Source organism: Mirounga leonina, unplaced genomic scaffold (assembly GCF_011800145.1).
Source record: "Mirounga leonina isolate KUSES-001 unplaced genomic scaffold, KU_Mleo_1.0 Mir_488, whole genome shotgun sequence".
Lineage (NCBI taxonomy): Eukaryota > Metazoa > Chordata > Mammalia > Carnivora > Phocidae > Mirounga > Mirounga leonina.
Window position 1 is genome coordinate 11,836,129 of NW_023270777.1, and position 17,942 is coordinate 11,854,070.

Genomic DNA, 17,942 nt, shown 5'->3' on the forward strand with positions numbered 1-17,942 from the left:
GGGGGAGGGGGAGGAGTCCCCTCCTCTCAGCCAGGCTAAGCTCCCTCAAAACGGACAAGGGCTCTGCTGAGGATCGCCCACTCCCACAGTCTGGTTCTTCTGCACTGGTGAGAGCAGGGGAGCTGACCTCAAGGGCCTTTTCCCCATAGCCCAGGGGCCCCAGACCCTCCCCAACAGAGCCATCTGGTCCCGAACATCTGCAGAAAGCCACCATCTACCGCTCTGCGGACTGAGCCTATGGAAGACTAGATTTTCCGGGCTCCTTTGCTCTTTGGCAAATTAGTCCCCAGAGTCCTGCCAACGTCAGACTGCCAGGTCCCTCGGAAGAGAGCTCGTGCCTTCTCGTTACCTCTCGGCACTGCCTCTCCAACCTCACTATCCCCTCCCACGGGCAGGGCCTTCCCTAGGTCCTCAGCCTCTCCTCCATGTTCTCTCGCCTCCTGCCCGCACTGAAAGCTGGCCTCACGCGGGGAAGCCGCCTCCCCTGTGTGTTTACCCCACCTGCTTCAGAGACACAGGCGAGGAGGGTCTTCCTCGCCCTCCCTTGTCACTTCCAGACCATTCCTCCTGTTAGAGTGGGTGGTTAGTTAGGTCCTTTTCATCTTAAATTCATAACCCCAACCCCAAGGCAGTGGTGCAGTTACGAGGCAGCCTGTCCCCAGGGCCCTGGCGGGTACTAGTCTCCAGGACAGTCGCCACACATCACCCCTGTGTCCTCCAACTTCTTGGCTCTGAGACTCCCTGGCTTCTCATCATGGAATCTAGAACCACGCCTGTGTCTGAACTTCTTCTCCCTTTCAGTTCCACGGGAGGAATGGGCATCCCTCCTCACTCTCAAGGTGAGCCCTTCATGTGTGCGCAGGATTCCATCCCCTGATCTTCACAAGGAGGAAATGGGCTGCCACATTCCCTTTTCCGGGATTGAGCTTCCCGACAACTCAAACTTGTGCTCTCTCTCATCTTAAAACATATATATACACACACACGACCTTGACCTCACACCCGCTCCTGTGCTGTCCCTTCTCTCTGCTCCCAAGACATCCCAAGCGGCCTGTCCCTGTTGACCCCACAGCCTCACCTCCTGTGTGTGCTTCGATCCACCCCGATCTGGAGTCCGTGCCCTCCACTACCCAGAAAGTGCCTGTTGTCACCAAGGACCCTCATGTCACCATAGCTAATGCACACGCCCCCTCTTTCTTTGGCTCACCAGCACCCAGGTAGCCCTGCCCTCCTCTGTGAGAGCTCCTGGTCCTGGCACACCTGCCCGTCGTCGGCCACCCCAGGCATAATCTCCCAGCCGCCCTGGTGATTCTGACCCTCAGGGGCTCTTCGTCTACACTCCCTGCTCAGCGATGTCATCAAGGGCTTTATGCACCATCTTCATGCTGGTGCCCCCAACTTTACCTTCACCATCCAGCTCCGTCCCCCGAGTGCCAGGCTCACATCCTTAACAGCCTACTGAATATCTCTGCGTGGACATCTCACCAACACTCGTTTTTTCCAAAATGGCACACCTGCTTCTCCCCACTCGCCAAACCTGTTCCTTCCCCAGTTGATGACACTATTATATAGATCTAGCTGCTCAAGCAAAAAACCTAAAGATCACCCCTTTTCCTACCCTTTCCCCTTCCCCAAGATCCATCCCCCATGGGTTCTTCCTCCAAGGTGTGTTTCATTCCATCAACTTTCTTCTGGGGTCGCCACCCCGATTTCAAGCATTGCCACCTCTCATGGTTCTTCAACTTCCAATTCTGCCCCCCACCGAGGCTTTCTCCACCCAGCAACCAGACTGATTTTTCTTTTTGAGATTTTATTTTTATTTATTTGAAGGAGAGAGAGACCACACGAGCGGGAAGAGGGGCAGAGGGAAAGGCAGAGGGAGGGAGAATCTGAAGCCGACTCAGCGCTGAGCACCGAGTCCGATGCAGGGCTCGATCTCACAACCCTGACACCATGACCTGAGCCGAAACCAAGAATCAGATGCTCAACCGACTGCACCACCCAGATGCCCCAGACTGATTATTTTTAAACAGCTTCATTGAGGTATGACTGACACACAATAAACTACACAGGTATATGATAAGTTACATGTGAAACACAGATCTCCACAATCAAGATAATAAATAACCCCCTAAAGTTTCCTGGCACCCTCCTGTCATCTCTCCACCTGCCCCTCCTTGTCCCTACCCCACCCCTGGGCCCCAGGCAACCACTGATCTGCCTTCTGTCACCACAGATCAGACTGTATTTTCTAGAATTTTATATAAATAGAAACAGAATATGTACTCTTTTTTGTCTGGCTTCTTCCATCCAGTAAAGTTATTTCTGGGACTGTCATGTTATTAAATGTAACCATAGTTGGTTGTTTTTGTTTTGTTTTGTTTTTGAGCGGGCTGATTTTTTAAAAACAACTTCATGGAGATATAATTCCTAAACCATCACAGCTGCCCATTTTCAGTTTGTAATCCAATGAATGTTGCTACATTTACAGACTTTGACAACAATCACCAGAACATTTTCATGCCCCCAAAAGGAACCTTGTGTCCATTAGCAATTACTCTGCATTCTGCCCTTGGCCTTAGGAAACCACCAACCTACTCCCTATCTCTGTGGATTTGCCTGTTCTGGATATTTCACATAGATGGAATCCTATAATACACGGTCTTTTGTTACTGGCCTCCTTCATTTAGGAAAACGTTTCCAAGGGTCACCTGCATTGTAGAATGTACCCGGGCTTCACGCCTTTGAATTGCTGAGTATTATTCCATTGGATGCGGATGGATGGACCTCATTTGTTCATGCATGTATCAGCTGACGGACATGTGGGCTGTTTTCACCTTTTGGCTATTATGAACAACGCTGCTAGGAACATTCATGCACAAGTTTTTGTGTGGATGTGTGTTTTCATGTCTCTCAAGTATACTTCCAGGAGTGCTACTGCTGGGTCATATGGTAACTCCATATTTACTATTTGGAGGAAATGTTTTCCCAAGTGCTTTCCACAGCAGCCGCATCATTTTCCAGTCCCACCAGCAGTGATAAGGGGTCCAAATGCTCTCCATCCTCAGTAACATGATTGTCCTTTTTTTTTTTATTATTATTATAGTCATTCTAGTGGGTGTGAAGTGGTATCTCATTGTGGTTTTGATTTGCATTTCATTATGGACTACTGACGTTGGGGCAAAATTTCATGCATTCATTGGCCATTTGCATATCTTTTTTGGAGAAATCCCTGTCCAAACTTATCACTCCAAGCCCATGTTTTTAAAACTTAAGTTAAATCACATCATTCAGTCTTCAATCATCCAGTGGACCATCCCTCCTGTCCCCGCCACGTTCACTGAATTTTAGCCATACTGGTCTCCTTCAAAATGTCACTCAAATAAGCAAATCCTTGCCCATATCAGGACCTCTGCCCTCTGACTTCTTACTAACTAGTTCATTCTTAACATTAAGCTCTGAAGTCACATGTCATCTCCTCCCCATCTGAAGTAGTCCTTTCCCCATTTAGTCTCAAACACATCGGCTATTTCCTTCACCAAGCTTACTGCAAGCTAAAATTAGTTTTCTTTCTACTTGTCATTCTCCCCACCATAACGAAAACCCCTCAAGACCCCAGACCTTAGGCTAGGTGTCTTATTTACAAATATATCCCCAGTGCTAACACAGCGCCAGGCACATATTAAGTGACACAAAATATATCTGTCTAGTGGGTGAATGAATACATCGCCTCCTATGCCAGGCTCCTCAACTGTAGGTAGGTTGACAACACTGACTCCATCTTGTTCATGTCCACGCAATGACCTCCCTTGGGGGTACGTTGTTCCAGGCCCCTGGGGGATTAATGTATGCCCGGCCCAGAATGCGGGAGGGCTTGTTCTGATCTCCCCTAAAGTTGCTTAGGTAACTAGTAGAGATAACATAGTTTCTTTCCCCCTCTTTCGGCACACAGGTGGCACCATGAGGTCTGTTAAGTGTTAGACCCTTTGACCTCACCATAGTGCCCTCTGTACATCCCCTTGACCTATAAAATCTATGGCTTAAGATTGGAACTTTGCACAGAATAGCTGGGCAGCTCTGGATCCTCACCCGTCTGAGCCCCCTGTCAGTGTTACCCTGAGTAAAACTGAGTAAACTGTATAGAGTCCCCAGTCTCAAAGTACTTTCTCAGGGCGCCTGGGTGGCTCAGTCAGTTAAGTGTATACCTTCGGCTCTAGTCATGATCCCAGGATCCTGGGATCGAGTTCCGAGTCGGGTTCCCTGCTCCACGGGTAGTCTGCTTCTCCCTCTGCCCCTCCTCCTACTCGTTCTCCCAATCTCTCTCTCTCAAATAAATAAAATCCTTTTTTTTAAAAAAAGTACCTTCTCAGTTTGGAGGATGCTGTATTACCCCCCCTTCAACTTCTAACAATAGGTATTGAAAGTCATGTTTATTAAACATAGCTGTAAGCACATCTAAACTTATCCTTCTAGATGAGTGGTGTTAAGTCGTCCCCCTAGGATGTCAAATACTTGTTTTGGCAAATACCGCTACTTCTTAATAATTGCTTAAGAGCGATACATAAAATAACAACTATGGGGAAAAGATCTATATGAGCTAAAACTCAAGCAAAAACACCAAAATGTAAGAGAGCGTTGGTTTCAAACGATGAGATTAAAAATGATTTTTTTATCCTATATTTTAATTTTCCAAAGTTAACCATAAGCTCTATTTTTTTTAAAGATTTTATTTATTTGACAGAGAGAGACACAGCGAGAGAGGGAACACAAGCAGGAGGAGTGGGAGAGGGAGAAGCAGGCTTCCCGCCAAGCAGGGAGCCCGATGTGGGGCTCGATCCCAAGACCCTGGGATCATGACCTGAGCTGAAGGTAGACGCCTAACAACTGAGCCACCCAGGTGCCCCATAATGTCTTTTTTTTTTTTTAATTTTATTTATTTATTTGACAGAAACACAGTGAGAGAGGGAACACAAGCAGGGGGAGCGGGAGAGGGAGAAGCAGGCTTCCCGCAGAGCAGGGAGCCCGATGTGGGACTCGATCCCAGGACCCTGGGATCATGACCTGAGCCGAACGCAGACACCTAACGACTGAGCCACCCAGGCGCCCCCATAATGTCTTTTTTAAAAAGAGATTTATTTGAGAGAGAGAGAGAAAGTGAGCGCACGAATGGGGGAGGGAGAGACTCCCTGCTGAACATGGAGCCCCATGGACTGAGGGCTCCATCTCATGACCCTGAGACCATGACCCAAGCTGAAACCAAGAGTCGGACTCTTTTTGTTTGTTTGTTTGTTTGAATAGGATCTAATAAGGTCCAGCATTACAATTAGTTGATATGTGTCTTTTTTTTTTTTAAAGATTTTATTTATTCACCTGAGAGAGAGAGAACGAGAGACAGAGAGCATGAGAGGGAGGAGGGTCAGAGGGAGAAGCAGACTCCCTGCCGAGCAGGGAGCCCGATGCGGGGCTCGATCCCAGGACCCTGGGACCATGACCTGAGCCAAGGCAGACGCTTAACGACTGAGCCACCAGGCACCCCCTCATAAGCTCTATTTTCTTTAAAAGCAAACATTTTTCTCCCTTAGGGAAGCCAATTACAGTCCCATCAGAAAGTACTCATTGCTTTAGACATCATGAGTTCCTTTTATTCAACATATATTAAAATCCATCATATTCTAAGCATTAGGGAGATTCAGATAGGACTCATTTATTTGCTGACATTGGCTCCAAATCAGTTTTGGCTTTTTTTTTTTTTAACACCAAATGCCCCTTTCAAGGATAAATCAGGTTGATGGAGGGCATTTTATATGAAATATACTATGCTACTTATTATGGGGGAACGTCTGCATAAAGGATAGTATCTAAGTATCTATCACTAAGTATCTATCAAGTTTAAAAGCAAAGAACAGACTGGAGGTTGCCAGAGAAGTTGGGGGGGGGAGAATGGGTGAAATAGACAAAGAGGATTAAGAGTACAATTATTGTGGGGCACCTGGGTGGCTCAGACGGTTAAGCATCTGACTCGGTTTCCGCTCAGGTTATGATCTCAGGGTCATGAGATCGAGCCCCTGCATCAGACTCTGCGCTCAGTGGCGAGTCTGCTTGGGAATTCTCTCCCTCTGCCCCTTCCCCTACTTGTGCGCACGCACTTTCTCTTTCTCCCCCAAATAAATAAATAATCTTTAAAATAAAAGAGTACACTTATCGTAATGAGCCTGAGTAATGTATACAATCTTTGAATCATTAAATGGCCCACCTGAAACGAACATAACACATATGTTAATTATACCTCAATAAAAACTATTTTTCGGGCGCCTGGGTGGCTCAGTTGGTTAAGCGACTGCCTTCGGCTCAGGTCATGATCCTGGAGTCCCTGGATCGAGTCCCGCATCGGGCTCCCTGCTCTGCAGAGAGTCTGCTTCTCCCTCTGACCCTCCCCCCTCTCATGTGCTCTCTCTCATTCTCTCTCTCTCAAATAAATAAAATCTTTAAAAAAAAAAAAAAGAAAAAGCAGTAGCATAATATAGAGAACTACAATCCTACTTTATAAGCAACAACTATGATGTGAATGTTTCTTCAGCAGATGGCTGAGCGCTTACCATGCACCAGGCAGCACACTAGGGACCGGGACAATCCCTGAACTCAGGGAGCTGACATTTGACAGAGGAAGGGACAAACACAGACACACAACTTCAGCTTAGCCGGGGGAATGCGGCAGAATGACTAGCTGGGGACAGTGGCCTCTACTGCAACAGCAAGATGGCCTCTTTGAGAAGGTGACACGCAAAGTGCTCGGAGTTGAAGGATTAAAAACAATGTGGCCAGGGGCGCCTGGGTGGCTCAGTCGGTTAAGCGTCTGCCTTCGGCTCAGGTCATGATCCCAGCGCCCTGGGATCGAGCCTCGCATCGGGCTCCTTGCTCAGCGGAGAGCCTGCTTCTCCCTCTCCCTCTGCCTGCCGCTCTGCCTACTTGTGCTCTCTCTCTGTCAAATAAATAAATAAAATCTTAAAAAACAACAACAACAATGTGTCCACGCCAAGTACTTGAGGAGAAACACTACAAGAGGATTTGCTAGGAACAAAGGCTGTAAGATCAGAAACAAGCTTGGCCTGGAACAGGGGAAAAGAGGTCAGAGGGTAGCACGGCCGGGTCGCAGACCACCTCACAAGCCTGGCTGAGTTAGGGTTTTATCTGAGTGCAAAAAGAAGCCAAGAGAGAGTTGTTTGTTTGTTTTAATTTTTTATTTATTTGCGAGAGAGAGAATGAGAGACAGAGAGCATGAGAGGGGGGAGGGTCAGAGGGAGAAGCAGACTCCCTGCTGAGCAGGGAGCCTGATGTGGGACTCGATCCCGGGACTCCAGGATCATGACCTGAGCCGAAGGCCGTCGCTTAACCAACTGAGCCACCCAGGCGCCCGCCAAGAGAGAGTTTTAAGAGGGGACCCACATCAGCAGAATTTGGTTTAGAGATACCACTCTGGCTGCCGGGTAGAACAGATACGTTGCAAACCTATAGACAAACATGTATGCAAGTGCATTTGAGAAGGTCTGGAGGTGCGCACCCCAAATTGTTCACTAGGACAGGAAGAGTGGGATTGAGGGAGATGTACACGGGGAGAGAGGGACAAAATGGGCAAGTCACATTTTTTTCACGTGTGTTCCCACCGTTTGAGTGTTTCGTAAGAATATACTCAGGTATTACTGAATAAAGGGCAGTCGCCCCTGAAGATATTCCAAGGAGGCTCTTTGGGCCGTGATGTGAGGCCCAGGACGGTACAGCCGCCTGCCCAGTGCTCCTGGAGCCAGGACACAGCCTGCCAGGGAGGCGGTTTTAGGACAGCGGGCAGATAAGGTGTTGGCTCACTCTTCCCCTCCTACCGGAAACCCCTTTGCCTTCTCCGCCCGGCAGATTCCTTTTCACGTCTCAGCATAACAGCTCCTGTGTCGCTGCCTGCCCTGGGGAGTAGCCCTGCCCGACTCTATCCGTACATCTACCACATCACTTCCAGAACTCTGTTCTAGTCATTTGTCTCCTGGTGAACTTCTCCAAGGCCAGAACCGTCTTGTATCTACTTCTGTATCTGCAGCATCTGGTGTCAGGGCCTTGCCCATAGCAGGTGCCTGACAAATATTCCTTCAGTAACATTTTAAATCTTGGCTGCTGTCTACTTCAGGACCACACACACAGCTAGCCACTTCGTTACGGACTAGACCCCGTCTCTGTCCACACTTTGGGCATTGACTGACCTTGGGAATCTACCCCGTTAAGAGCCAAAATGGAGGTGACAGACCTGTGGTATGGTCTAGACTTGCATTTTCACAGAAGTGTTCACAGGGAAGCTGTGGGAAAGAGTGCTCTGGACTAGAATACATATGAAGAAAAGCGGCATCCTCTGCTACCCCAGTGAAGAGGCACGATGCATATTAGCAAACCTGAAGCCCTTCGAAGTCTTATGGTAAAGAAACCTCCTTAATCCAATGTCCCCCACACTGTTTTGGTTAAAGAACGCTTTTTTTGTTGCATACCTATTAAATCTTGCAGAATAATAACAACTGCGGCTAACGGTTACTGAGCACCTACTATGTGCCAGGCGCTATAGTGAGGCCTCTCTCATTCCCCTCATTTTACAGTTGAAGAAACTGAGACCCAGAAAGCTTAATAACTTGCCCAATGTTTGAGGATTAGATTCTGGAAAAGCCCGGGCTTGAGCCTGGGCAGTCTTATTCCACTTAGGACATAACCTTAGCCACTATGCCATCTAGCACCCCAGGATACAGTTGGCTGAATGTGGTCCCGGAAACGCTGATCCAGACACAAATAGAGCTTTGAAAAGCTGCAATGCAAATACACATATGCTTTGCCTCTCTAGGCTCTTCCTGCAGATGCAAGAAGTTATACAACAGTACTCCACTATCAATCAAGTTCAAATCATAAACCAGAATGAAATATACTACTCTGCACAACCTGAGTCAAGTCTAAAAATAAATTACCAAACGAGTCTATGATTCAACTCGAACTCTAAGCATTTTGTGTTCCTCTGATGCCCATTTACCAAGTCAGAACTTTGAACGCTGATGATTTTTGGAGGCCTTTATATGGCACAATAAAGACCGAATCGGACCTTATGTTTCATTGGTCTCTCAGGTTGGTAAATTCAATCAAAACTGTGACCAATAAAAGTATATACAGGCCTAGAAATATATCCTAATATTGTTGGTCAGTTGATGTTTGCCAAGAAAGCCAAGACAATTCAATGGACGGGGGGAGGGAGTCTTTTCAACAAATGGTACTGAGAAGTGGATTTCTGCATGCAAAAGAATGAGGTGGGACACCTTCCTCACACCATATTCAAAAATTAACTCAAAATGGATCAAGGACCTAAATGTAAGAGCAGAAACTATAAAACTCGTAGAAGAAAACATAGGAGCAAGTCTTTGTGACCTTGGATTAGGCAAACAACCCTTAGATACACACCAAAAACACAAATGACAAAAGGAAAAAAAACAGGGGTGCCTGGGTGGCTCAGTGAGTTAAGGGTCTGCTTTCGGCTCAGGTCATGATCCCGGGGTCCTGGGATGGAGCCCCGTGTCGGGCTCCCTGCTCAGTGGGGAGTCTGCTTCTCCCTCTCCCTCTACCTCTGCCTCTGCTCATGCTCTCTCTCAAATAAATAAATAAAATCTTAAAAAAAAAAAAGAAAAGAAAAAAGAAAAAAACAGATAAATTGAACTATATCCACATAAAAATTTTGGGTTTCAAAGGATACCATGAAGAGACTAAAACAACAATCCACAGAATGAGAGAATATATTTGCAAATCATATATCTGATAAGGGACTTATCATCTAAAATACGTAAAGAACTCTTTGTGTGCCTGGGGGGCTCATTTGGTTAAGTACCTGCCTTCAGCTCAGGTCATTACCCCAGGGTCCTGGGATCCAGTCCCTCAACAGGCTCCCTGCTCCGCAGAGTCAGCTTCTCCCTCTGCCCCTCCCCCACTCATTCTCTCTCTCTCTCTCTCTCTCTCTCTCTCTCAAATAAACAAAATCTTTTTTAAAAAATAAAATGAATAAAGAACTCTTAAAAACAGCAATAAAAAGATAAATAACCCAATTGAAAAAAATTAGCAAAAAAAGATAATTCTCCAAAAAACATTAAAAAATGGCTAAAAACACACAAGAAGATGCTCAAATCATTAGCCATCAGAGAAATGCAAATCAAAACCATGATGAGATACCCCTTCACACCCACTAGGATGGCTAGAATAAAAAAGACCACAAGTGTTGGCAAGGGTGTGAAGTTGGAACCCTCATACATTGCTAATGAGAATGTCAGATGGTACTGTCGCTTTGGAAAACAGCTTGGCAGTCCCCAAAATGTTAAACATGGATTTACCACACGACCCAGTGGTTCTGCTCCTAGGTATAGACAACCTATATGAAAACATACAACCACAAAAAAACCACATGAGTGTTCACAGCAGTATTACTCTTAAAAAGCAGAAACAATCCAAGTGTCTACCAACTGATGAACAGATAAACAAAATGTGTCATATCCATACAGAGGAATATTACTCAGCAATGAAAGGGAATGAAGTACTGACTTGTGCTACAAAGGAGATGACCCTGAAAACACAATGTTGCATAAAAGAAGCCAATCACAAAAGACCACATAGTGTACTGTGTGAAATGCACATGAGATATACATGAAATGTCCAGCACAGGCAAATCTACAGAGCCCTAAAGTAGACAGTGGCTGCCTAAGGCTGCAGGGGAAGGAGAGAGAAGGGGTAGTGACTGGTAAGGGGTATAGGGTTTCTTTTGGGGCTGATGAAAGTCTTCGGAAATTGACTACGGTCATGAATGCACAACTCTGCTGCCGACATACTAAAAACCACTGAATTTTACACTTTAAATGGGTGTAGGGTATGTGAATCATATCTCAATGCGGCTGTTGTTGTTTTTTAAGTCCTCAGGGAAGCACGTCATCTGTAACTGCTAATGGATTTTAGTGAATGGTTATGGAACTGGGGCTTCAGCTCCCAGAAGCAGCCACTTCACTAGAACAAAAGAGAAATAGCTCACACTGCTTCCACACCGAGTTTTCTTGTTAGGTCTCCTTTAGACCTCTTCGTACTCCTTCCTCGGTTCCTTTCCAGCGCTTACCACAATCTGTGATTATCTCTGCTTGTGAGATTCTTTGTTTAATGTCTACTCTGTGAGCTCCATGAGGGCAGGACCGTGTTTGTTCATCTCTGTATCACTGTTGTCCAGCAGCATCTAACAGTCGGTTCTCAGCTATTTGCTGATTAAATGCACATCCAGCACCCAGTTAACCAGGTCCAATTAGACTCAATATTTTCTCCTGTTACCAGATCAAAGCACCACACTGGTTTACAAGCTGAGACTGTTTCACTCAGGGTGTCACCAGGTTGAGTACCAAAGAAACAAGCATGGGCCTGTGCAGGGGTGAGGAGAGGCAGAGGGCGGGGAAGAGTAGGGGAGGCACTGGCAGGGGGAAGGCACAGATGCTCAGGCGAGAAGACAAACTTACTTTTCTAGGTTGGCCATCTGCTTCACAGCTTCCACAGCCCCCGGCAGAGGCTCCAGGTCAAGAAAGAAATTTTCTGATTCCCATATGCTAATGGCCTTCTCCTAAGAAGACAAGAGAGAAGTGGGTGACTTCAGGGGACTCAGCACATTGCCTCATCACAGGGACGATGGCACAGCTGGGAAGAGCTGTTGACAAGAAGAGTGTGAGCCTTCCACGTTCCTCCCCCAATACACACACACATACCCAAGGTCATATCCTGGGGGGACTGGGGAATCACATGGAGCATGTGTGTGTTCCAGCCCCTCTCCAGGAGCTCTGACGTCTGCAAAGATCCAGTAGAGACCAGCTAAGGGGTCAGGAGCTATGGATCCCGAAGCCTGCTCTCCTTGAGGCATGGCTAGAGCCGTCTGGGACCAAAGGCAAGTCATCATGAATCACGCGCTTGCTTGATTCTAACGGCCGGAGGCATCTCAGAGGCTCTGTGGGTGGACCTGGTCTTGCCATGGCACTAGAGTCCTTAAATTCAAGAGCTGGAGGAACTCAGAGATTCTTAAGAGCACTGCTGTGCCATGTGGGGTAAGGGGGGCCAGGGAGGGCGGGTGGAAGGCCAAATGAGCAGAACTCCAGGTTCCTCACCCGTATCAACTGGAACAGCTCTGGTATCTGTCTTATGCATTGGTATGTCATTAAGTACTTTGTTTAAAAAGTATTCTGCAGCTTTTAAAGTCTGAAAACCAAAAATCCAGACCCTCATTGTTCATATGAGAAAATCAAGGCTCTGAATGGGGAAGGGATTTACTCAATGCCACACAGCAAAAGAGTGGCATTACTGAGAGCTGAACACCATCTCCTGACTCTGAGGCTACAAGGTTCTACCTTTTGTCACCGGCCTAAAATCAGTTTGCAGAATGCCACACTCTTCCAGGCCCAGGACAAGGGGAGGGGGGACAGACCCTGGCCTCCGAGGAACAGGAACCTGAATCCCACGTCTGCAGCAGGAGGTGTCTCTCCCAGGTCAGAACCCGCACACTCTAGAACAAGCACCACCACCATGTCCCACTTAGAGGTGGAGCACCCCGAGATTACACTGGCATTATTCTTGTGAACTATGTGGGCTGAAGCAAATGAGTACTGATAGCTAATATATGGTCTCTGTTGTTTCACCCTCACCTCCCACAAGGGGCAAGAATCGCTATCCCCAGTTTACTGATAAGGAAAGAGGCTTACAGAGGACTGTTTTCAAGGCCACTTATGGGTGATACTGTCAGAACTTGACTCAGGGCTTCTGACTCACCCAGAGGCAGTGGGGACGGGGGGAAAATGTACTTGACGGACGAGTAAGGGGTCCTGGCCCTGGCTGTGTGATCTTGGCCTCACCACCTTGCCTCAATAATCAGCATCCCGGCATCCCCTCCCTCCTTCCATCACTAACTTGGCTCTGAAACCCTGGTCAAGGCACTTCCCCTCTCTGGGCTGAGTTCTTCAACTGTCCTAACAGTGTAGGATTCTAAGTCAGTTAAAATGAGCTTTGCCTTCCACCTCTGCCCTGATTACTTCTGCAAGCCCTGTGAAGATCAAAGGGGTTACCAAGAGAGTGATATTTTGTAAAGCAGAAATGCTTACATAATCAAGGTGGGTTGGTTCCTTGGTTGTTTTTACCTGTAGGTGCCAGGCCACCTCAGCCAAGGGGAGACCCAGGGATGTCCTGCTGTGGGCTATGCTGGGGACATAGGACATGTGTTCATCTATTAAAATCCTATTTCCTGCAATGCTCCCAGAAGCAGAACTCAGCAGGTCACTCCCAGAACACTGCATCCTTAGCGTCCCAAGAGCTCCATTTCTTTGCCTAGTCCTTAGAAAATGGTAAAATGATCTCTTTAAATGTGGAGTCTGCACATCTGTACAAAGGAGTTCAAAAGCCACTGTCCTTTTCAGAGTTGGGTGTGGGCTTTATTTCCTCACCCCAATACACTCCTGGGAGGAAATAAGGTGCCCAGACTGCCAATACTGTGCACTGTCTATAAATGAACAGCCACATAGAGCAGGGGAGTCTGTTACTGAGACCACAAAAATTACTAGGATATTCTCTCCAGCTTGAAGTTGGTAATCAGGTATTAGAGCTCGGAGAAGTGAACACACAGAACTCTGGGAAAGTCACCTTCTGAAGTGCACGGTGTTGACGAAGAGCCGTGGTGCTTGGTTTTCTTTCTAACACCTGCCTCTCAACAAACCAATTATTGTCAAGTTACTTTTTTAAGTCAAAAGAAATGTCACTTGTTAGAGCAGGACAGAGAAGAGGATTTGGGGGTGGGGAAAGCTAAATGTGCTTGGGAAGGCAGACAGACTTGGGTTGGAATCCTAGCTGAGCCCCTTACTAGCTATAGGACTTGGGACAAGCTTCCTCATCTGCATCATGAAGATAATAATGTCTACCTCACATGGAAGACAATGCAGTCAACCTGTGGATACAAAATAGCCTCGAATATCATCATCATCACACTTCTGGTGGTGACCTTGGGTGGCCAATCAAGAGATGCCAGAAAACATCAGCCTCTTTAAGTTTGTGCAAGGCAAAATCCCGTTCCTTTCCCGAAATAGTTTAAACTCACAAACTAAGCCATCTGTCTATAAACATGCCTGGATATTTCCCCTCCATCCATCCTGGACGCAGACAGCAAAGTGGTGGGCTCAGGTTCAGCAGGGCCACCAAAGCAAGGGGATAAACCAAGGAGTTGAACCCACCCCATCTTGACCACTGACTCATTTTGTGATGTCCAGAAAGTCACTCAACTTCTCTGGGCCTCAAATACTGGGAGCTATGCATTCACGGGAAAGGACAAAAAAGAACGGTAAAGACACTCATCAAATTCGTGAGGATGAAGAAAAGGGCATGTGACTGTGGCAGGGGTCAAAGAGGACTTTACTTGTAACGTAAAATGTAATCATTTAAAAAAATTTCAAGACTTGCGGCCAAATGCACCAAAAATTAAAAAGTCAGCTAAAGATAGAGTTCCTATTTTACGCTTCATACTCTCCCGACTTTTGAGAAGCCTCGATGACAGCCAACAGCTCCTTGGCGCCGGGCTGCGCGGGGCGCGGCGCCCCCGGGCCCCCCCCGCACCCCCCCCCCCCCCCCCCCGTTTTACGAGAGGACCACCCCGGGGCTCGGGAGGTGACCCCCACCCAAGGTCACGCGGGCTCCCGGCCCAGGGCTGGGAAGGAGGGCCGCAGTCCCGCCAGGCTCCGGTGGGCTCGGGGCCCCGGGGCGGGGGATGCTCACGCTCAGGCCGGGCTGCAGGAGGCCGTACTGCTCGGACAGCCAGAAGCCGCGCCGGTCCTCCAGCGCGATGAATGGCTGGTCGGGGAAGCGCGCGCGGAACTTCCTGAGGAAGCCGCCCTCGAAGTCGGCCAGCACGCCGTCCATGTCCACCAGCACCCGCAGGGCGCCGCCGCACGCCCGGCCCGCCCGCCAGCCCGCCCCCCAGCGCCGCCCCGCCGGGAACGCCGCGCCGCGGGGCCGCCGCGCACACCAGCCGCCGAGCCGGATCATGGCCCCTGGCGGTCGCTCGCCGCGGGCGCCGGGGCCTGGGCCGCGCCCCCCCGCCGGGCCGGGCCCGGAGACATGACAGCGGGGCGCGGAGGGCGCGTTGGGGGAACGAAACCCCCGCCGGCCGGGGCGCGCGAAGGGCGCGGGGAGCGCGGGGCGCGCGGGGCGCGCGGGGCGCGAGCGCGCAGGCTCTGGCCCCAGAGCGAGGCTGCGGCACGCGCCCCGGCGGAGGCGGGGCTCGGGGGGCGTGGCTTTGGGGACCGTCCGCAGGCCCAGGCTCTCCGCTCGCATCTTCTCCCAGGACCGCGCGGGTCTGGGCTCCCTCCTCCCAGTGCAGCAGCGAGACTGCAGGAGCCGTGCACGCTGATGGAGCGAGGCCGCGTCGCTGAGCACTGACCGTATGGGGCCGTGGGCAAACCTCGCAAGGTTCCTGCCATCCTGGAGCTTACCTTTAAGAAGAGGAGACAGACGAGCGTACAAAACAGGGAAAAAATTTTTTCAGAGGGTGACAATAGTATGAAGGAACCAAAACAGGATGAGGTGCACTCGGAGAGCCTTCCTGCTTTATAGTGAACATCTGGGGAGAAGCTGATACTAGTAGGACAAATAAATACGTTGCAAACATCACAAACCCTTAATAAAACTGGTGATTTTCAAATAAATCTATAAACATGTATTGTTTTGTACGTTGGTATTGATGGCTTTTTTTTTTTTTAACAGAAGGGGGAAATAGGCAGGATGACGTGATGATGGAGAGGTGGGGAGACTCGCAAGGTGGTCAGGGAAGGCCTCTTGCAGGAGGGGATGCTGGAGCAGAGACAGAAATGACGAGAATAGAGGGTGCAAGAACCAAAGAGACCTAGTGGTCCAGACAGCACGAGCAGCAAGCTCAAAAGCCTCAGAGTGGAGAGGCCAACGGAACCACAATTTTCATTCTTATATTTCTTTGGTACAGGCTTGTTGAACATCTCCTATGTGCTCGGTGGTGGATATCAAGCGGTGAACAAAGTTCCCACCCTCACGGGACGGATATTTTTGGATCTGCCCAAAATTAAGGTGAAGGAAGGGTAGGGTAGTCAAGCCAGAGAGATAGTCAGGGCCACAAGGAACCAGTGTGGCACAGTTCAAAAAGTATTTGGGCTGTGGTGTCCCACAGACCCATGCTCCAGCCCAGGCACACAGTAGGTCCTCAGCACCCTTGCACAATGGGTTACTCTCATGGCACCTCCTGGATTCAAGAGAGGAGACCAGGTCTGATTCATCCCTGTGTCCTGAATGAATAAATGAATGAATGTGATCCCTGAAGGAACCTTTTCTGGTTATTCTCTGACCCCCTAGCTAAGACGCCCCACTGTGTTTCTCCATCTTGATAATCATTCTTTAATTATGTCATAATTAAAGATACCGTATATGATACTAGTAGGACAAATAAATACATTGCAAACATCACAAAGCCTTAATAAAACTGGTGATCCTTCATAATTTTATTACAAAAGTGTTCACACAGAAAAGTTGAAAGACTTGTCTGAGGAAGATACATATACCCACCTGGATCCTGCAGTTAACAGTTTGCTATATTTGCTTTACCGTACATCGGTGTGTCTCCCGATCCCTCCAACAGTCCATCTTATTCTTGGATGCATTTCAAAGTAAGCTGTAGACAGCAGTATACTTCACCCTCAACACATCAGCCTCCGTAGCTTTAAGCGAGTTCAATGTATTTAAACATAAGTCTTACAAATGAAATGCACAAATCTTAACTTCACCATTCTGGGCTTTTTGACAACTCATCCCTGGGGATGCATTCCTAGGAAGACATGGAATAATGCTATCCAGATACAGTAGCCACTGGCCACATGTGGCTGTTGAGTAAATAAAATGTGCCTACTGCTTCTGTGGGACCAAATTTTCCATTTTACTTTACTTTAAATAATTTAATTGAAATAATCCACAAGTCTGGTGGCCAGCGTGTCAAACAGTGCAGCTATAGAACATCTCCATCTTCCCAGAAAGTTCCTTCCTGCTTCTTCTCCATCAGCCCCATCTCCCACTGTTCTAATTTTTTTCACCGTAGATGAGTTTTGCCTGTTCTAGAGCTATAAATGGAATCTTATGCTGTGTACTTTTTTGTGACTGACTTCTTTCACTCAGCATGTTTTTGAGTCATTCGTGTTGTTGCATCAGAAGTTTCTTTTATTGCTGAATATTCAATTGCATGAATATATGTCAGTTTGTCCATTCTCCTATTGATGGGCATTGAGCTGTTTCTAGTTTGGGACTACTATCAATAAAGTGGCTATGAACTCATACAAGTCTTTGTGTGGATTTTTTTCTCTTGAGAAAATACCTGAAAGTGGGATCATCAAGTTCTAGGAAAAGATATGTGTTTAGTTTTATAAGAAACTGCCAGAGGGGCATCTGTTGACTCAGTCAGCGGAGGATGCGACTCTTGATCTCAGGATTGTGAGGTCGAGCCCCACGTTGGGTATAGAGATTACTTAAAAATAAAATCTTAAAAAAAAAAACAACCCTGCCAGATATTTCTCAAACTGATTGTGCCATTTTACACACCCATAAGCAATGCATGAGAGTTCTGTTTGTCCCACATACTCACCAATATTTGATGTTGTCAGTCTTTTTAGCCATTCTGGTGGGTGTGTTGGTCGTATCTCATTGCGTTCTATCTTGCATACATCGCCATGTTTTGTTTTTTATTTCTAAAATGATTTGCTTTAGGGGTGCCTGGGTGGCTCAGATGGTTAAGTGTCTGCCTTCAGCTCAGGTTATGATCTCCGGATCCTGGAATCGAGCCCCACATCCGGCTCCTGGCTCAGCGGGGAGTCTGCTTC

At 47.9% G+C, this 17,942-nt stretch overlaps 1 protein-coding gene across 2 annotated transcripts in view; it reads right to left on the minus strand.

The window, feature by feature from the left end:
• The window catches only part of NT5M (5',3'-nucleotidase, mitochondrial), a 41,041-nt gene extending 25,945 nt beyond the window's left edge, over positions 1-15,096 (minus strand). Inside the window, exons 1-2 of one of the 2 annotated variants that reach the window (XM_034989771.1) lie at positions 14,827-15,096; positions 11,547-11,647 (exon numbers count right to left, since the gene is read on the minus strand). In XM_034989771.1, the coding sequence (XP_034845662.1) occupies positions 11,547-11,647; positions 14,827-15,096 (371 nt within the window). The remainder of the gene's footprint in view (positions 1-11,546; positions 11,648-14,826) is intronic. The other variant, XM_034989772.1, reaches the window with a different exon arrangement.
• Positions 15,097-17,942: the final 2,846 nt, after the last annotated feature.